General features: G+C 58.3%; 2 protein-coding genes across 2 annotated transcripts; both read right to left on the bottom strand.

Annotated features, from left to right (window-relative positions):
* Positions 1-615: 615 nt before the first annotated feature.
* On the bottom strand, positions 616-3,550 carry LCN10 (lipocalin 10). The gene is made up of 6 exons (XM_063082667.1): positions 3,446-3,550; positions 2,592-2,731; positions 2,084-2,156; positions 1,670-1,814; positions 1,028-1,126; positions 616-691 (listed from the first exon to the last, which is right to left on the bottom strand). Exons 1-6 carry the CDS (start codon positions 3,548-3,550, stop codon positions 663-665), a joined length of 591 nt encoding a protein of 196 aa, XP_062938737.1. The 3' UTR covers positions 616-662.
* A 36-nt stretch (positions 3,551-3,586) lies between these two features.
* LCN6 (lipocalin 6) lies at positions 3,587-9,973 on the bottom strand. Its single transcript, XM_063082560.1, has 7 exons — positions 9,884-9,973; positions 9,536-9,675; positions 6,613-6,683; positions 5,879-5,989; positions 5,559-5,660; positions 5,236-5,261; positions 3,587-3,655 (listed from the first exon to the last, which is right to left on the bottom strand). Exons 1-7 carry the CDS (start codon positions 9,971-9,973, stop codon positions 3,587-3,589), a joined length of 609 nt encoding a protein of 202 aa, XP_062938630.1.
* Positions 9,974-17,704: the final 7,731 nt, after the last annotated feature.

Genomic DNA, 17,704 nt, shown 5'->3' with positions numbered 1-17,704 from the left:
TTCACTCCCACCACCCGCACGTCTCAGCTTGAACGGCCCTTCCTGCAGGAAGCCCTCCCCGACCCCTCTTCCCCCAATGGAAGGGTCAGGCTGCTGCTGTTGGCTCCTGCTGTCCTCCCTGGATGTCTCTCTCGGGGTGTGCAATTGTATGTCAGGCAGGTCATGCTGTGTGTGTCTGCCTCTCCCAACAGGGCATCAGTCCCAGAACCGCACCTGCTGCCTTTTGCTCTCTGCTCCACCCCTGCGAGTGCAGTGCCTGACACATAGTGGGTGCGTGACATTGGGTGGACAAGTGAATGGCTTCCCAAGAAAGTGCACGAAGTCTAGGAACACAGAGGGTGGTGGCGTGAAGAGAAGGTACACGGCAAGGACTGTGGTGGACGGGCCTGTGGTCTATTTCACAGCAGACAAGTCACGGCAGCATCCTGCAGTGTCCTTGGGAGGACACAGGGGAGGGGCCTGGTGCAGCATCTCCCTGCCCGGGCAGCACGCACCCTCCTTCCCCCGCCCCTCTGCCATTGTACGGGACCCCTCCTGGGCTGGCCGCCTGAGTTTCACACTGTCCATGCGCTGGGGTCACCAAACGCCTCTCAACAAGCCCATTGATTGTGAAGACCTGGCATCTGGGACAATGCTCCTGGGGTCTGCGAGGACGCTGGCTCTCAGGGCAGAATGGTGTGTGCACAGGAAGCTGCGCGAGAGGACGGAGGCCTGAGAGGGCTGGCCGCTCTGGGGGCCACCTTAGATGCGCTTGCAGGGGGCTCCCTGGTTGTGGGTGTGCTCGTCCTGGGCACCGTGGAGGACAGGGCCACACAGCCCCCAGTCCTGCAGCCACAGCCATGGTGTCACCTAGTGGGGTGGAGCATTTGCATTCTGGGAGCAATGCCCACCAGGGTGGGGACGCACATGCAGGGAACCTTTGAGGTGGCCTCAGGTCTGTCCTGTCCCCTTCCGCCACACTCGTCAGCTGTCTAACAGGATGGGCAGGCGGGGCCGGGACAGCGACCACTCAGAGGTCATGGTTTACCATCTTTGGGGAGAATGATGAGGTCCTTGCTCAGCTCCAGAGTTTCACACGTGTCCACAAATTCCCTCAGACTCTGGAAGGTCGACACGTTCTGCCTGCCTGGCGGTGGGTCAGAGCCACAGCGTCGGACTCCAGCGCCGGCCTCTGCCAGCTGCGCCCGTCCTCTGAGCTTGTGGACCGGGAATCAAGGGGTCCCACCAGGGAAGGACGGCGATGGGGGGCCCGGGAAGAGTCTCTCGCCACCCCCCACTCCCGTTCCAAGGCTCAGAGGCTCAGAGGCAGGGTCGCCGCGGGGGGTCACTCGGAAGCCCCGGCCGCTGCGCTCCTGAGCGCGCCCGCCTCGTTCCCCGAGCCTGGGAAGGGGCTCCTGCCGCTTACCCCACGCCCCATCCAGGCAGACCCTGCCCGGCACCCCCTCCCACACCTCCTGTCCCTGTGGCATCTGCCCGCCACGCTGCCACCTGTGGAGCCCGCATCCGCGTCCCCCTGGGTGGCCCCACCCCGCAGTCTCTCCCTTCCTGACCTCCCCGCAGTGGCCGCCCCGCTCGTCCCTGCGGTGGCCACCTCTGCGCCCTGCCGCTGTGGTCGCGACTTCCGCCGCCCCGCACCTCACCACCCGCCGTCCCCGCCGGGCACACGCACTGAAGAGCAGCAGGCTCCGGCGGCTGCGGCCGGCCCGCCCCAGGCGGAGGTAGACCAGGCCGGAGCTGTAGTCGGTGGACAGCACGTGGAAGGCCTTCACCCCTCGCACTGGAAAACAGGCCCGGAGCCGCCCGCTGGCACCCGCCTGGCGCGCCCGAGCCCACCCGCAGCCCCGGGCCTGGCACCCGAGGCCCCGAGCCCCAGCGCAGGGCGGGAGTCTGCAGGGGACCCAGTGTCTCCCCGGACCCCACCCGCCAGGTGGGCCCCGCAGCACATGGCACGTCAGCTCTGGGACCAACGCCAGCCTGAGCGCCTGTGTCAGGGTGTCCATCCCGCCCGCCACGTGCCCTCAGGGGCCAAGGGGCTGCCAAGGGGCCGGGGCGCCTTATCCAGTTCCTCGGCCGCATCGCACGCACGGGGGTTCCTGAACACGGCCTTCTTCTTGTCCTTCCGCAGGACCACCTCCTGGGACTGGCACCCCCGGGGCCTGGGGACGAGGCGGACCAGGGCTCAGGCCGGGGAGCCCAGCCCCGCCCGGGAAGACCGCGTGGTCCCGCCTGCACCGCCCTCCACGCAGGCGGGACCTGGGCTGGGGCGAGGCCGCGGCTTTGGCAGCGGGCCCTGTTGCTACGGAATTTCCCGGCTTGGACCAGAGCCCGTCCCACAGCTCGGGGGGAAACGCCCCAAACACCCACTCCTGCCGAGTGCCCGCAGACTGCTGGTGGCTTCTCCCAAAACCAGTCCTTCGAATTTGAGGGAGAGGACGTGATGGAGGAAAATCCTTGTGGAACTTCCAGACTGACCGACCACCCTGGCCTCCTCCCCGACTCCTTTCCCTGGGGTCTCCTGCCTTCATGAAGGGGAGACGACCCCTGCCACATCTGCAAAGGGTGTGCTGGGACCACTGCCCACGTCCGCTCACCGGCTAAAGGCGATGACTACCTTCAGCCGGCCCACTCCGTTCAATGTCATTACAGACGCCCCCAGCTTCCTTTTTTCTCTGGTTGGCAGGAATCCCTGGGTGTTAGTGGCAATGGCCAGAATGTACCAGAACCCTGAAAACTGCAGAGGGACCAGGGGGAGGACAGCTGTGGGAGTTGACAACCTGGGTGCTGCCCGCCCACCCCCCTGGCTCCCAGCCAGAGAACTGACCCATAAGTGACCCTTTCCCAAGGCCCAGCCCAAGTCCCATGCCTACAAGCTGGCACAGCCCCTGCCTCAGCCCCAGCAGCCCAAGCCAGGCCGAGGAGAGGCAGATGCCCAGCTGGTCAGGGGCCATCGGAGCTCCCCCGTCTGACCATGGAGGCCCTGGCTCCTTCCCAAGTAGGGGACAATGGATGGCTCAGCCCCTTACTTCCAGCTGCACCCTGTGCCCTGGCCCACTGGCACTTCCTGCTGCAGACCCCTGACCCCGGGCACTGCTAAGACTTTTAAGTGCCACTTCTGACAGCCAGGCTCCCCTCTGTCCAGAGCTTGCTCCACCCCTTCTGCCGTCTCAGCATCTCCGGCTCCCTCGGCCCCCTGCCCTGACCCCTCCTCGGGGCCCCCCAGCCCCCTTTGCCTCTAGTGCTGGGGGCTGTGGTGGGAGAGATGGGGGGCAGCCCCCCTGGCCCAGCAGAACCCGGCGCCCTGACTCCTGCTGGCCTCGGTACCACGCTTGCCTCTGCATGTCTGCTTGGAGACTGTGCAGGGCACATGCTCCAGTTGCCCTGCCCCACAGCCCGGCCTTCTGTGGCCCTGGCGCCCAGCTCGGGGACCAGTGGGCCCGTTGCTCACCTTGTTCCAGTTTAGGGTGTGGGACTCCTTGGGGTCCTGCCTCTGTGGCTGGGACCCCACGGCCAGGACCAGTGGCAGAACTAGCAGCAGCAGCCCCGGCCTCATCCTCACCTAACTCTCTCCGCCCAACAGAGCCTGTGCTTAAATCTCCGCCTGGCCCCCTGAGGGCGTCTGACCCTCCCCTGAGCACGAGCCTCCAGCCAGCCTGGGCTGGGGGGGAGGGAGGGGCGGAAGGGGGGCAGGTGCAGCTTTGGGCTCTGCCCCCATCCCTGGCACAGATGCTGGGCCCTGGGCACTCAGCCACCTGGCAGCCTTGGTGGGCACCACCTGTCTGGGAGGCCTCTGGAGACGAGACCATCGGGTTCCCGGGGGCCACACTCAGGTCCCTTGCTGGCCTGGCCTGGGGCCACCCTGCACCCCCTGTGTGCTGTGACAGCTCCAGAGCCATCTCACCGGGCAGTGGGCGGCTGGAGCCTCTTGTCCTAGACTCCCAGGTGAGAGGCAAATTGTGGGGTGACTCTGGACTGCACTTCTCGGGGCAAATGTGATGTGGAGGGCCCGACCACAGTGACCCCGGGGCTCAGACACCAGCCACTTTCTCCAGGCCTCAGCATCACAGCACCTGAGCTGGTACGGACAGATGGGCCAGGCTGGACACGTGTGTGCCTGTGCATGTGTGCACATATGGGCATGCATGTGGGTGGGTGCACACACGTGCTCATGAGCATGTGCGTGCGTGTGCACACAAGTGGGTGGGGGCACGCGTGTGCTCGTGCTCACGTGTGTGTCCAGCCTGGAGGAAGGAGGAGCCTTGTGTGCACCTCACCCATCTCAGCATGAGTGAAGGGCGGCCCCCACTCCACTTCCAGCCCAGCTGCCCCTACAGCTGCACTTCTTCCAGGACTTTGGGCAGCACCCCCCACACACACCTGGCAGATCACTGGAAGAACCACAGGCTCAGGACCTCTGGGGTCCGTGGCCCCCTGCCCCAGCCACAGCCAGAGCTCCAGCCCCAAGAGAGCAGAGCTTGGAGGGTCAGAGACTGGGACCAGCACTGGCTGCCACCCCATCACAATCTGTAGCGCCCCAGCCATGGGTCCTGGTGACCACTAGTGCCAGTGTCCTCATCCAGCACCTGCCCCGTGGAATCCTGCTCCAACCCAGGCAGATCAGCCTCCAACTAGCTGGGGCCATTTTGGGTCCTGATCAGCCCCCATGTCCGAGCAGCTGTCCCCAGATCAGCCCCCATGTCCGAGCCAGGGCCTGAGTTCAGGGTCCTCAGACCCAGAGGACTCTGGAGTGGGGTGCAGGTGCACGCGTGCTGCTGTGCAGAGCTGGCTCTATGGCTCTGAGGTGTGGTCCTTGGTGCCGTTTCCCCAGTCCCCCCTCCTCTGCCTGTCCCCACATAGGGCACTGCCTGGCCCAGTCATGAGCCATCAGGTGGGTTTGCATGTGGAATCACTTTATTCTGATCTGGAGTGAGTGCCCTGGGAATAGCATCCCAATGCCCAGTGCCTCAGGCTGGCCTCCACCAGGACACCGTGGGCTCCATCCCTGCCGGGGGCTGCAGCATTCACTGAAAACCGAGGTGAGCATGTGCAGAACGACACCCACCAGGGAGGCGTCACCATGCTCCCCACACCCTCAGCCTCCTTCACGGCAGCAAAGCCACCAACCTACAGGCTTGGGCAAGGTGTCCTCCCGCCCCCTGGGGCTAGGATGGTTCCCAGGTCCCCAGGCTCCTCCCACACCACAGGGCACCCAGGGTGATACCCGAGACGGCGGCATACCTGGAGGATCTTGCGTGCACAGGTGACTGGAGGGGAGGCAATACCACCGTGAGGACAGTTGTGGCCACCCCAGCGCCCAGGCCCTACTGTTCCCTGCGTGCAGCCTCACCTGAGGTGGGGCTGTCCTGGATGCTGACTTTGGACAGGAGTGGGCGACTGCTTGGAGACCCCTCCCCCGGCCCTGCCAGACTCCCCCAGGCCAGGAGCGTGGCCGACGCTGGCAGAAGCCAGGAAATGGCCCCGCAGTCTATGCCGCCCACCATACCCGTGGGCATCAGAACTGGCCTTGAGCCCCCACTGCAGCCGCTCCAGCGGACACTCACGGTCCTTCTGCAGCTGGGCCTGCTGCTGGGACAGGAAGCCCAGGCCCTTGCTCCACTTGGTAAAGAGCCGCAGGGCCTCCTGGCTGGCCATCTCTGTCCGACCTGCTGGGGGACAGCCACTGAGAGTCAGGGAGGGGCCTGGGAGGGGCCTGAGGTGGATGAGGGAGGGGCTGCCTGCCCTCAGGATGCCCCCAGCACAGCGAGCCTCCAGGTGGTGGGAGTTTGGCCCCTGTGTTTCCCCCATTCAGGGCTGGGGTCCCAGAGCACCTGGGTCTGGGGGGCCAGGGGTCCCTGTGAGCCCTCGCTTGCAGCACACTCACTGTACAGCTCCACAGTGTTGAAGGCCTCGTCCCCAAACTCTAGCTGGGTGAAGATGATGGCGTAGTCTTTGAAGTCAGTGCCCAGCACCCGGTACTCCAGCACGCCCAGAGCTAGGGAAAAAACACACCTTCCCGGTGGGTGGGGCTGGGCCCGTCTGGAAGCAGCTGAGCCGGTGTCAGCCATGGGGATGGAGGGGCCAACTCAGGGCCAGAGCCTGTTAGACCTCAGGAGAGGTGCCTCTCAGCAGACCCAGGCTCCCAAGCTCTGTGCCCTGGTCCTTGGCCCCCACCTGACACCGTCAGGAAGCAGCTCTCAGTAGTTGATGGACAGATGGATGGACGAGCGCCTGTCTTAGCTCATCCTCAGTGAGTGACTGAGGAGCGACTGGGTCAGACTTGCCCAACCCTACACCAGGGGGGCAGATGGCACTGGTCAGGCCCCCGCCCTCTGCACCTGTGGGGGCCTGGGGACCTAAGGTGGGCCACAGTGGTGTCTGAGCATAGAGGGGCAAGGTCCGATCCTCTGCCCAGAGGCTTCTCTTTGCATCAAATCTCTGACAAAATCAGATCCTTTAACTTCCTGGAGAAGAGCTACACAGAGTGTCTGGAGTGGAGTCGGGCCCCCTCCCCACTGGCACTGGCCCTGCCGGCAGGGGTCCTGGGGACGCCACAGGGGCCGGCCTCCATGACGGTCCAGGAACAGCCCGGATGCAGCCAGTGGCCATCATACTCACAGGGATTCTCAAATACCCATCCGGAATTCTGTCTCAGCAGCTGCACAATGTTCTGGTTGCAACCCTCCAGGCTGGAAAAGAAACGGGCCCATCACCAGCTCAGGGTCAAGACCTGGGCCCCGTGGGAGGAAACAAGCGTTGGGCAGTCCAGACGCGGCCGGAGACGGGCAAGGCTGCAGGGGGAGCTCCGTCTTCCTCCCGATGCCCCCAGTTAGCGGACCCTGCTCTCGGCCGGTCTGAGCCCGTCTGGACAGCCAGGCTGGCACGGGGGTCCCCAGGAGGGGTAAGCATCTCCTTTCACCTCCCAAGAGACCTGCGAGGCCAGTGCTGCAGGGACAGAGCCGAGCTGCTGCTGAGGCACAGAGGGGACTTGGACGGCCAGCAGGACGCCTGTGGTCTCGTGTGGAGACGCAACACCCACAGGGCCAGTGTTCCCTGAGCTGTCAGCCCGTAAAACGAGCATGCCCCAAAACATGCGCGTGGTCTCTGTAAACAAAATCCGTGACGCTAAAGCTCCCACGGGGAGAACCGCAAGAACAACTAGGGACTTTCTAGAAGGAAGAATAACCAGCAAGAATCACCAGTGAGGTAGATGATGGGGCCTACTGTAAAGCTACGGTAATTAAAACATTGAAGTTTTGGCCACTAAATAGACATGCTGAGGAAACAGAAGAGAAAGCCCAGAAATAAAGCGAGTGTACACAGGAGCTCAGTGCCTGGCACAGGTGGCACCTCGGGTCAACCCAGGAAGGACGGACGCTTCAGTGAACGACGCTGGGCAGTCGCCTGGTCACGTAGACAAACCGGGAAACATACTTGCAACTAATTTTTATCACAGACAAGTGGCTGACTTTTCTACTATTTAAGGGTTTCTACAATCAGTAAGAAACACACTCAGGAGAAAAATGCTAAAGATACGAACACAGTTCATCGGAAGGGAGGCACAAAGACTCATCAACGTACACCAAGATGTCCCGCCACTCTTGTGACTAGAGAAAGGCACGTCAAAACCAATCCGAGGGCCCATTATTGGCAAAGATCACTGAGTAAGCCATGTTGGACGTCACGTCTGCGGTGACATGGAGCAGCCTGTGCCAGAATTACAGATGCGTACACCTTAACCTCGACCCCCAAGTCCACTTCTAGGGATTAATCCTTCAAGTGGACACCCTCCCCCAGACGAACTTACCAAGGTTCATTCCCTACAGTGTGTCTCTAACTGCAAAAGACTGGAGAGCACCTAAGCGTCCATCTGCAGAGCACTGGTTAAGAAGAGAAGGGTAGTGCACACGGTAAAGTACTGCACGGCTATGGAAAGGAACGCACAGCGGCTCCAAAAGTCAGGCATACACTTGCCCTGTGACCCGGCAATTCCGCTCCTGAGTCTGCATCCAGAAGAACTGAAAGCAGGGTCTGGAAGACACGTTTGTGCCCCACATTCACAGCAGCACTACTCACGACAGCTAAGAGGTGGAAGCAGCCCAGTGTCCATCCACAGATGTTGGCTGAACACAGTGTGGTCCATCCACACAGTGGAATATTGTTCAGCCTTAAGCAGGAAGGAAATTCTGACCCACGCTACAGCCTGGATGAGCCTTGAGGACATTTTGATAAGTGAAATAGCCAGTCATCAAATTCATAGAGACAGAAAGTAGGGTGGTGGGTGCCAGGGGCTGGGGGAGCTGGTGCTTCATGGAGACAGGTTCAGTTTGGGAAGATGAAGTAGTTCTGGGGATGGACGGTGCAGATGCTTGTGCGACAGTGTGAACGTGCTTAATGGTGCTGAACTGTGCACGTAAAAATGGTTAAAATGGTAAGTTTTGTGTCAGGTGCATTTTACCACAATATTTAAATTTTAGGGAAAAAAAGCAAATAAGAATGAAATTAAAAATGTTTAAAAAGAGCGTGGAGACGCTGTGGACATGCAGAACGGTTTGCAGCGGTGTGCACTGTCAGGTGACAGACCATGGTGGTAACAAGGACATGGGTGCTGTGTGGTCCTGAAACACTACTGATCACCGTCTCTACCTGCGGGAGGGGCGCCGGCTGGCGGAGAAGGGATGGGACGAACGGTGAGAGGTATATGCTCTTGGGGACTCTGATTTTTCAACCACGCTGGTGTATTTCCTATGCAAAGGTCAATAAGTAAAATTCACACCAAGTAAACAGGATACAAGAGGCTACTTGCCTCTCGTATGAGCTGATCCGAGTGTGAGCCCTGCCTGCTTTTGGGCTAACACCATACACGTGTGACCCTGTGTTCACAGAAGCCACGTGGAAGCCGCCACCTTAGCCCAGACCTGCTCTGTCCTTGCGCGTCCCGTGGCCAGGTCTCCTGAAGGCGCACGGGGGGCAGGAGGGAGAAGGTTCTCTCTGGGCCCTGTGTCTGGTCCAGTGGTTCAGGCCCCCTGCGAGCCTCTGCCAGGAGGTGAGTGCCCACCGGCCCCCTCCATGAAGGGTTGCTGGTGCCAACACTGACACCTCCCCAGGGGGGCCGCCCCACCATGCCCACTCCCGCCCGCCCACCACTCTATTGACCAAGACTAAATGGCCTCGGGGACCACATTCTTTGGGGGCTTTATTTTATGAAAGAACCAAGTTGGTTTGGCACAAAGAAGAGGTTTCACTCACTCTGACTGGAGCCGGGTCAGCCTCGTCCAAGCTGACCAAGGATGGGGAGGCATCGGGCAGGGTGGTCAGGGGCTGTGCCAGCCGCAGTGTCAAAGCCGTGGGTCCCACCAGCGGCTGGCCAGGCCCCGAGTCCAGCGATGCAGATGTGAGAGGCCGGCAGAGGCGGGGGCTCAGAGCAGAGCCCAGCGGGGAAACGGAGGGGAGCCCCAGGGCCACGGTGCCTGAGCCCGGCGGACTCGCCTGCGGAGGAGGCTGAGCGGGACCCCGTGGACACAGAGCAGCGCTCACTCACCCGTGCCGAGAGGTCAGCACTTTCAGGTTGTTTTCTGGAGTGAGTGTCACCACGACCCCCTCGACGTTCTTCACGTCCTTCTCCACGGCAAAGCCCCTCTCCCGGGAGGCCACAGCGAGGACATACCAGTGCCCGAGCAGCTGCATGGGGACAGCAGGTGAGGCCAGCCCACCTGTCCCGGCCCTCTTCGTCTGGGACCGCCAGGGATCCCCATGTAGCCCAGCTTGTCCCCTGCCATCCAGGCCCCTCTGGGCTGGCACTACAGGGGTGATCCAGAAGCTGCGTGGCCTCAAAGGAGGGACCAGACCCCCAGAACCAGCCTGCCCCACCCCACAGGAGGACTGCCACCTGCTTAGGATCCAGTCTTCCCAGCCACACCGCCTGGGCCCTGGGCTCTGGGACCAAAGCCAGAAGAGCGGTCAGCAGCAGGCCCCTCATCCTCCCCGAGGTCCACACGCCACACCACGCCACGGCCAGCCCTAGAAACCACTTTATAGGGCTCTGGATGCTCGGTGTGGGCGGCCACTGGCCGCTGGGACACCACCCTGGCTGCTCTTCTTGCAAAGCGGACAAATGACCCAAGAGGGGCATTATGCAGGGGGCCTCTGTGCCCAGCCCAGACCCACTGGAGAATCGGGAGGTGCCCGGAGAGTGTGTGCAGAGCCCCTTCTGAGCAAACCGTTCTGTGCTGCTCCCCTCTTCTCCCCACACTTCCTTCCACACGGAAGCTTCCAGAATGAACACCCTAAACCTGGTCTCCCTGTATCCGACACTCTCCCTGGCTGAATCTGGGAAGGCAGGAGACCCTGCTCTTCACTCCGGGCCTGGTGGGAGGCCAAGGTCAAGTCCGAGGGAGGGACAGCTGGGCAAGAACAAGTGGGTCTGCAGAAGCTGTGGTTTTGGCTATCTTCCGCTTCAATCATTAAAAATACAGAATGTCCCCAAAAACCTATTTAAAAAGGCTCCCACCCCTCCTGGCCCACCCACCCTTCTGCTCCGCCGGCCTTGGCCTCCTGCGCCCACACGCAGCCAGCACCTGCCCAGACCACCCTGTTCCTTCCGCCCCCACCCCCGCTCCGCCAACCGGCCAAACGGCTCTCTGGCCAGCTCTGGCCTTGCCTGAGGCCCATCTGCACGCCCCCAAAGTCCCTGGAGAGCTCTCCATGGCCCGGACTTCCCATCCCTGGGTCACCCAAAGCCCCTGCCTAGGAGCAGAGGACAGAGGTGCTCGGCAGAGTCTATCTGAGTCCCAAAGCCCAGGGGAGGTGGCAGGAGGGTCTGCTGCCCTGACCCTCTGGGTCCCGTGCTCACAGCAGGGTTTGCTGAGCGCTCAGGGCTCTAGCCCGCACCCACCCACCTGCCCACCCACCATGTTGCCCACCCACCAGCTTCCTGCAGGAGTGACCATGACCAGCCAGAGCCCAGAAGGAAGGTGGAAACCACAGAGCCTTTGTAGGACGGGTCTGAGAGGCCGGTTCTCAGAGCAGCCGCAGAACAGCACGCCACTGCCGGGGTGGGCAGGTATGGGCACAAACAAAGACCCCCATGAGAAGGGCCAGGGCTGGTGACAGAAGCCACCGTGGCCGGAGCCAGCCACTACATGTGGGAAGCTCCACAGGGCTGGGCGGCCTCCAGAGCAGAGTGGCCTCTGGGACCCATCAGGGGAGGTGTTTGGCTTTCTCTGGTTAGTCCTAAGTGGGGAGAGGGGACAAAGAGTAGGGGAGCTGCCAGCTACTGGCCAAGCACCGGGCGTGTGGGGCCGATTGCCATAGGGCTACCGACAGCCTTCTGGATTATCCTGGGCTGGCCGCTGCAGGCTGTGAACCAGAGTCCTATCTCTATAGACGGTCTGGCCATATCCCGTTCTCGCAGTTATAGCATTAAGGTGCCTCAGCCCCAAACGCCCCCTTCTCTGTTGTGCTCTTCAGCCAGGGCTCTGCAAACCTCCCTCGTGCCCCGCCAGCCACTGCCTCCCAGGCCTCCTGTCCATTGCCGTCCCTGTGAGCAGCTCCCAGCAACGCCTCTTCCTTCCAGCCCAGTCCAGTCTGCCCTTTTCCCAACACCACGTGCCCTTCAGACTCTCCCCAGACAGCCAATGCCTCCTCCCCAGAGGTCCAGGGTCTCTCTGAGGTGCTCAGCCAAAAAGTTTAGCCAGCCCTGCAGGAGACAACAAGGGGTACTACAGTCTGTGTGCAGGGGAAGCACACTGCTCCTGGGGTCCTTGCCAAATGGAACGAAGGGAAAGAAATAGTCCCCAGATCACTCGCTGCATAGTCAAGAGCCAGAGGACGTGCCGGCATGTTCCACTAAACAACGAACTAGAAAATAACTACGAAGGGGTTCACGGACACGGCGGGCCCACGGCGGGGCCGACTCGGGCCAGAGTCCCACGGAGCAGCTCGTGCCCATCAACCAGCGCTCTGGACAGTGGCCGCAGCGTGGCCGGAGCCTCGACTCTGAGCCCCAGCGCCAGTGTTCTGAGAACAAAGGGGACATGGGAGGGCAACGAAAGAAGAAAATCGCCGTAGCCAGCACCGTGGTGATTTTCCGGAGGGGTGGGCTGCAGTCACTGCACGGCCCCTTCTGTGCCGGGACAAAACTGTCCGAGTCGGCCGGCCGTGTCTTCTCGGCCCGCTTCCTCGCTGGTCCTATTTTGTAACAGGTGCCTGAGGCGTGCTTTGCACCAGGGTGCTGCAGACTCGGCACCAGCAAGCCTCGGTTTGCACGACGGTCGTCACCTCCCGCCGTGTCATCGGGGACCTTCCAACTGCATCTCCCACAGCACTTTGCTCGGTGGCTTCCAGGATTTCTGTCAACATAAGGGCAGGCACGATTTGGAAGGTGGAGGGGAGGGGAAGCCATCGTCCTCCCAGGGCTTCCCAGGAAAGGGACTCCTCGGGAGGCCAACCCTACAGGTGAGGTGAGCCAAAGTCACCAGCCCCCGCTCATACTTGCAGCTCAGCTTTCGGCCACCTCAGGGGCTCAGGAAAATGTCCAGCCTCGACCTTGTATCATGAGGACGGTCCCTAACTGCTAGCCTCCCAGATGCCCCACAGAAGAAAGTTAGGTTTCTCCTAGGAAGACGACCTTCCCCAAACTCCCATTCTCATCTTCAAATCAGTCCTGTCATTTTTTGTTAAATACATTTTCAGCCAGAACGCTTGAGGAGACAACATGAGTGAAAATCAGCAGAAAAACCAGAGAGTGGGAGCAGACTCACGACACCTCCGACGTGGGCATCACAAGAGGTCGGCCGCAGAATCGGCTGACAGTGCTTTGCTTAAAGAGATGAGAGCCACACCTGAGAATGTGCAGGGGCAGCTGGCAGCCATGAAAAGTGGAGCAGGTAAAGAATGCCACACAGCCCACGGTCATGGCAGGTCACTAACCCTGAACCTCCGCACAGTCCTCCCAAATTGAGAGATCTCTCAAGACCTCATGGAGAGCTGTGGAGGGCCCCAAAACCTGTACCAAAGAGAGAAGATGGGACAAGAAGGCCCAACATTGAGCTTAAATAACCCACAGGAAAGGAAAACCTGCTCTAACTGAAAAGCTACTGAAAAAAAGTCCTGATCGAACACCGCCTTCTGGAGAGGGCCATAGAGAGGGTGGGGCTTCCGGCGGGGGTGCCCTGCTTCTGGGAGAGAAGAGCCCACAGAGGCGAGGGCCCCCCTGGATCCCGGGCAGCCAAGGTTAGAATGTGCAGGAGGGAGATGTAGGATCCCCCAAGACAGAAGAGAACCAAACCTTCGACACGCCACCCTGTTATGGACTGAATGTTTGTGTCCCCCCGAAATTCATATGTTGGGGCCCTAATCCCAATGTGATGGTGTTAGGAGGAGCCCTCGTGATGAGATTAGTGCCCCCGTAGAAGGGACACAGATCTGTCTCTCCCCTCCCCAGTCGCCACCATGCACACAGCAGGAAGGCGGCCATCGGTGCGCCGGGAAGAAAGGAACCAAACCAGCCAGGACCTTGATCGTGCACTTCCAGCCTCCAGAACTGTGAGAAGTGTCTGATGTTTAAGCTGCCCCGTCTGTGATATTTGTCACAGTAGCCCAAGCAGACTGACACCCACACACAACTATCAGAAAAAAAAAAAATGCTGCCCACGAAAGAAAATTCAATACGCTCAGTAGTGGATGCACATGAATTAGGAATCTTATAAACCATCCCGTTCCTGAAATGAATAGGCCAACGTAGTCTTTACCTATCCTTAGCTACTAAGAAACAAAATAAGAGTTAAAAACATTTTGGCTGATGAAAATGTCCCAACAAAAAACAAAACGGAAGAAAACTGTAATGACACTCTAAACTGAATTAAATGTAGGAAGACAAGTGTTCGAGGGTATTAGAAGAAAATCTGGAATGAGGAATAAAGAAACTGAGAAGAAATGAACAAAAGTAGGAAAAAAATTCGATGAGTGGATTGTGTCAGGAAAGAAACAAACTATTGGACTTTAAGGATAAAGACAAACTCCTCAGGGTCTCCAGGCAAAATGATCCAATTAATTTGAGGGTGACGAACACAGGCTGGCATCAGACTTCCCGAGAGCAAAACACAGAGCAAGTCAAGGACAGAGACACAGCAGCTGCAGGAGACCTGCACACACCGCCAGACACACGGACACAGCAGCCCTAGAAAACACAGGGCATAGATCTCATAAAGTGACATATAATTTTGCATCTCACTAATACAGAGCAAAACATGCACAAAATCGATCATTTATTAGGCCACAAAGAAAGCATCAGGAAGCGTCTTAACATAGAATTGTGACCAACAACCTTCTCTGATCACAAGCCAATAAAACTGGAATATTTTTAAGCTTGCTATTTAAAAAATGCCCTTGGATGAAAAGAAAAATACAGACTTAAATTATAGAATGTCATTAAAATAAATATACTAGAAACACTATGTAGAACAGTGACCAGAGGAAAAGTCATACCTTAAACATTTGTGCCTTTAAAAACGAAAGAATAAAAATAAACGCATTAGATTCCCAACTCAAAAGGCTAAAAAAGGAGCAATTAAGTAACAAAGGGGATGAGTAAGAAGGTAGCAGTGACAAAAGCAGAAACGACAGGACAGAAAACAGCAGATGCAGCTGACGAATCACAGCCTGACTCTTTGAAATATTAGCAGAGAAGACGAAGCGGTTGCCAGCTTGAATAAGAAACAAGGGAGACCGTAAACACACAGAGTGAGAAATGACAAGAGGAAGGAAAATAACTTTGGGGGCAGAGGGAAAAAATGACTAATAGAAAGCACTTTGCTGACCTCTATGCAAATAATTCTGAAGCCCAAAATGAAATGGATACATTTACAGGAAAAATCAATTTACAAAAGTGAACTCTCTTAGAGAAAAAAAAGCTTAAATAGACCAATTTCCATATAGGACAAATAAAGCTGGCCAGGAACTACCCCATAAGGATAGTTTTATTGAGCGGTTCTGCCAAATTTTGTAGGCCAGATAATCTCACTGCTACAAAAATTATTAAGAGCATAGAAAATGAAGAACCGTGTCTGGATGACCCGTGTGAGGCACAAGCATGACACTGACATATGCAACTGACAAAGACAGCCCCCCAAATAAATGACCCCTTGAGACTGTCCCGACACAGTGAGCTCCAGCCGAGAGGTTTCGGGGGCCCCCTGTGCCGTCGCGTGATGTGAACACTTGATACTGTTTCTGCTTATTCATTCCCAGGTTCCGGTGACAGCAGAAATATCCTCTCTGCGTAAGGATGTCATCAGAGCCCCGGGGGCGAATCTCCATTTCGTACTTTTCTATAGTTTCCATTTCTCAGATGAGTTTCCCTGTCTGATTTCTCCATTCATCCATCAACCAACCCTTTAATTCCATCGTGTCATTAATCAATTCTTAGATGGATTTTAACGTACTTATAATGGCTGCTTCAGACCCTTCTCTTCTACAGCCAACTGTGGGTCTCCTCGGAATCAGTTTTTATTAATGCCTTGTTTTTTCCATAGGTCATATTTTTCTGTTTCTTTGCACATCTAGTGACTTGTGTGGGACTTTGTTGATGATACATTGTTGAGCATCTGCATCCTGTTGTCACCCTTGAATGGTGCCGACTTTTGTTATGGACTGAACTGTGTCCTCCCAAAATTCATATGTTTAAGCCCTAACCTGCGATGTGACTGCATTTGGAGATAGGACCCTTAGGAGGCTGTGAAGGTGAAGTGAGGTCAAAGGGGTGTGGCCCTATTCAATGTGGCTGTTGTCCTTTTAAGAAGAGAAAGAGACACCAGCACACTCTGCCCATGGGAGGACACAGCGAGGAGGCTTCCACCTACACACCAGGAAGTGAGCCCTCGCCAGAAACTGAATTTTCCAGCACCTTAGCCTCTAGAATTGTGAGAAAATAAATTTTTGTTGTTTGAGCCACCCGGTTAGTGACACTTTGTTATGGCAGTGGAGCAGTCTAAGACAGCATTCTAAAGGAAAGCCAATTACAGGCTGAGCTCCTTAACTCGTTGCAAGCTTTGGCTGGACGCATCTGTGAATGATTGAGTTGTCTTCACACAGCCTGAACATGTCACAATGTAGCCTCTTAAACATCTTTCCTGTGGCTCTTTGGGGGCTTGGTTCAGGATTTAAGCAAGTGGAGTGTGGTCTCTACTCCTAGCAGGGCCTCTCTGGTGTCCCAGTGGAAGCCTGAGGGTCAGGGAGGACTCCCCACGCTGGCTGGGCTGGTCCCCACAATTAGATGGTGACAGTGCAGGTGACGGGGTGAGAAAGCCCAGGATGGGGATCCAGACACTGAGGGCAGCTGGGCGGAGGATCAGGGGTGGATGGGAAGGGGACAGACAGAGGGCTGGAGAGCAGCCACATCCAGAAAGGCTTTGGACATAATGGCTATCGGATTTGAGCTCTGGGCAGTAGGGAGCCATGGGAGAATGTAGGCAGGAGTGGGGTGTGGCTGCCTTTTCTTTGAGAGACGTGCGGAGACCACAGCCTCTTCTTGTCTCTGCTCACAGGGGCCTGGCCAGGAGATGTCTCGGGCCTTCAAGAGACAAATGGACATGGTGGCAGAGAGAGGACGATGCTGTGGGGTCCACGCACCCGGGACAGCCTGGACAGCCAGGGTCTGAACAGGGCGGGGCTGGGCAGGACCCTTGGAGGGGCGGGGCTGCAGGGCCACTGTCCTGCATGTGAGCCACGTCCTCTGTAAAGGAGTAATGAAAAATGCACTGCTTGCTCCCCTGCCACCTCACCTGTCACCTCGACTCCACCCCCCCAGAAAAAGCCTGCAGAGAAGGAGTGGGGTCTTCAGGAAAGTGCAGCCCACATGCCTCCACCAGAGCCCCCTTGTTGGGTTTGGCATCAGGCAGCTCGTCAAGCTCAGACACCCGAGTGAACGCAGACGCCCAGACCATGTGAAATGACCTCTCTCTTCTGTGACTGGGGAGGGCTCCACCAAGCAGTAACTGGGGACTTGGATTCAATGCTGATGTCCCCCAGTCTCACCTTTGTGAGCCCCCATCACCCCCGCCTGTCATCCCTGGGTCCTATCCACTCAGGAAAGATACACAGGCAGAGGGTTTATCAAAGTTTATTTGGAGCAGGTGTAGGCGACCCTTCGGGAGACACCAGAGCAGGCAGGGGGCTCCGAGCACCATGGCCTGTGGAGAGGAACTCCTCTTAATCAGCTCCTGCCACATAGAAGGGCAGAGGCTCAGGGCCCTGGGTGGCCTGCGGAGGATCCGGGGGGCAGTGGTCAGGGCCCCATGCTGCCTGGATTTAGGCAAAGCACCCTGTTCTATGAGCCTCAGTTTTTCTATCTGTAAAGTGGGGTAACAGTCCCGACCTCTAGGGGCTGGGCTGAGACAAAGTGAGATCGTGCAGGTGAGGGGTTAGCACTGTGCCAGACACAGGGAGTCCCAGATGGTACCCACAGGGCCTGCACCCCCCACCCAGACCCCAGGCAGGACCTGAAGGAGCAGAGCCAGCTGGTGGCCCGCACCCCCCTGCTGGATGGGAAAGATGGGGACAAGAAGCCACCGTCCCCTCCCCCACTCAGCTCTGTCTTCCATGTCCCCAGACTCCTAGGTCCCTGCCTGGCTGCCTGGATCACCACCCTGGAGGCTCCAGCACTTTCTAAACCACAAAACTGGTGCCTCTCCAGAGTCATCCATCAGTGTTG

The sequence above is a fragment of the Cynocephalus volans genome, chromosome 17, assembly GCF_027409185.1.
Source record: "Cynocephalus volans isolate mCynVol1 chromosome 17, mCynVol1.pri, whole genome shotgun sequence".
In the NCBI taxonomy this organism is placed as follows: Eukaryota; Metazoa; Chordata; class Mammalia; order Dermoptera; family Cynocephalidae; genus Cynocephalus; species Cynocephalus volans.
This window is presented reverse-complemented; position numbering and strand designations above follow the sequence as displayed.

What these genes read in the sequence shown, in the direction of transcription:
- LCN10 (XM_063082667.1), bottom strand. Translation starts at nt 3,550, where the DNA reads ATGAGGCCGGGGCTGCTGCTGCTAGTTCTGCCACTGGTCCTGGCCGTG. An exon ending in CCGTGTTCAGGAACCCCCGT is followed by an intron (nt 1,815 to 2,083) that starts GCGTGCGATGCG and finishes CGGGCGCGCCAG; the next exon opens with GCGGGTGCCAGCGGGCGGCT. An exon ending in CCGGAGCCTGCTGCTCTTCA is followed by an intron (nt 1,127 to 1,669) that starts GTGCGTGTGCCC and finishes ACCCACCGCCAG; the next exon opens with GCAGGCAGAACGTGTCGACC.
- LCN6 (XM_063082560.1), bottom strand. Translation starts at nt 9,973, where the DNA reads ATGAGGGGCCTGCTGCTGACCGCTCTTCTGGCTTTGGTCCCAGAGCCC. An exon ending in GAAGACTGGATCCTAAGCAG is followed by an intron (nt 9,676 to 9,883) that starts GTGGCAGTCCTC and finishes GTCCCCATGCAG; the next exon opens with CTGCTCGGGCACTGGTATGT. An exon ending in GTGCACGCAAGATCCTCCAG is followed by an intron (nt 3,656 to 5,235) that starts GTATGCCGCCGT and finishes CCTCCCCCCCAG; the next exon opens with CCCAGGCTGGCTGGAGGCTC.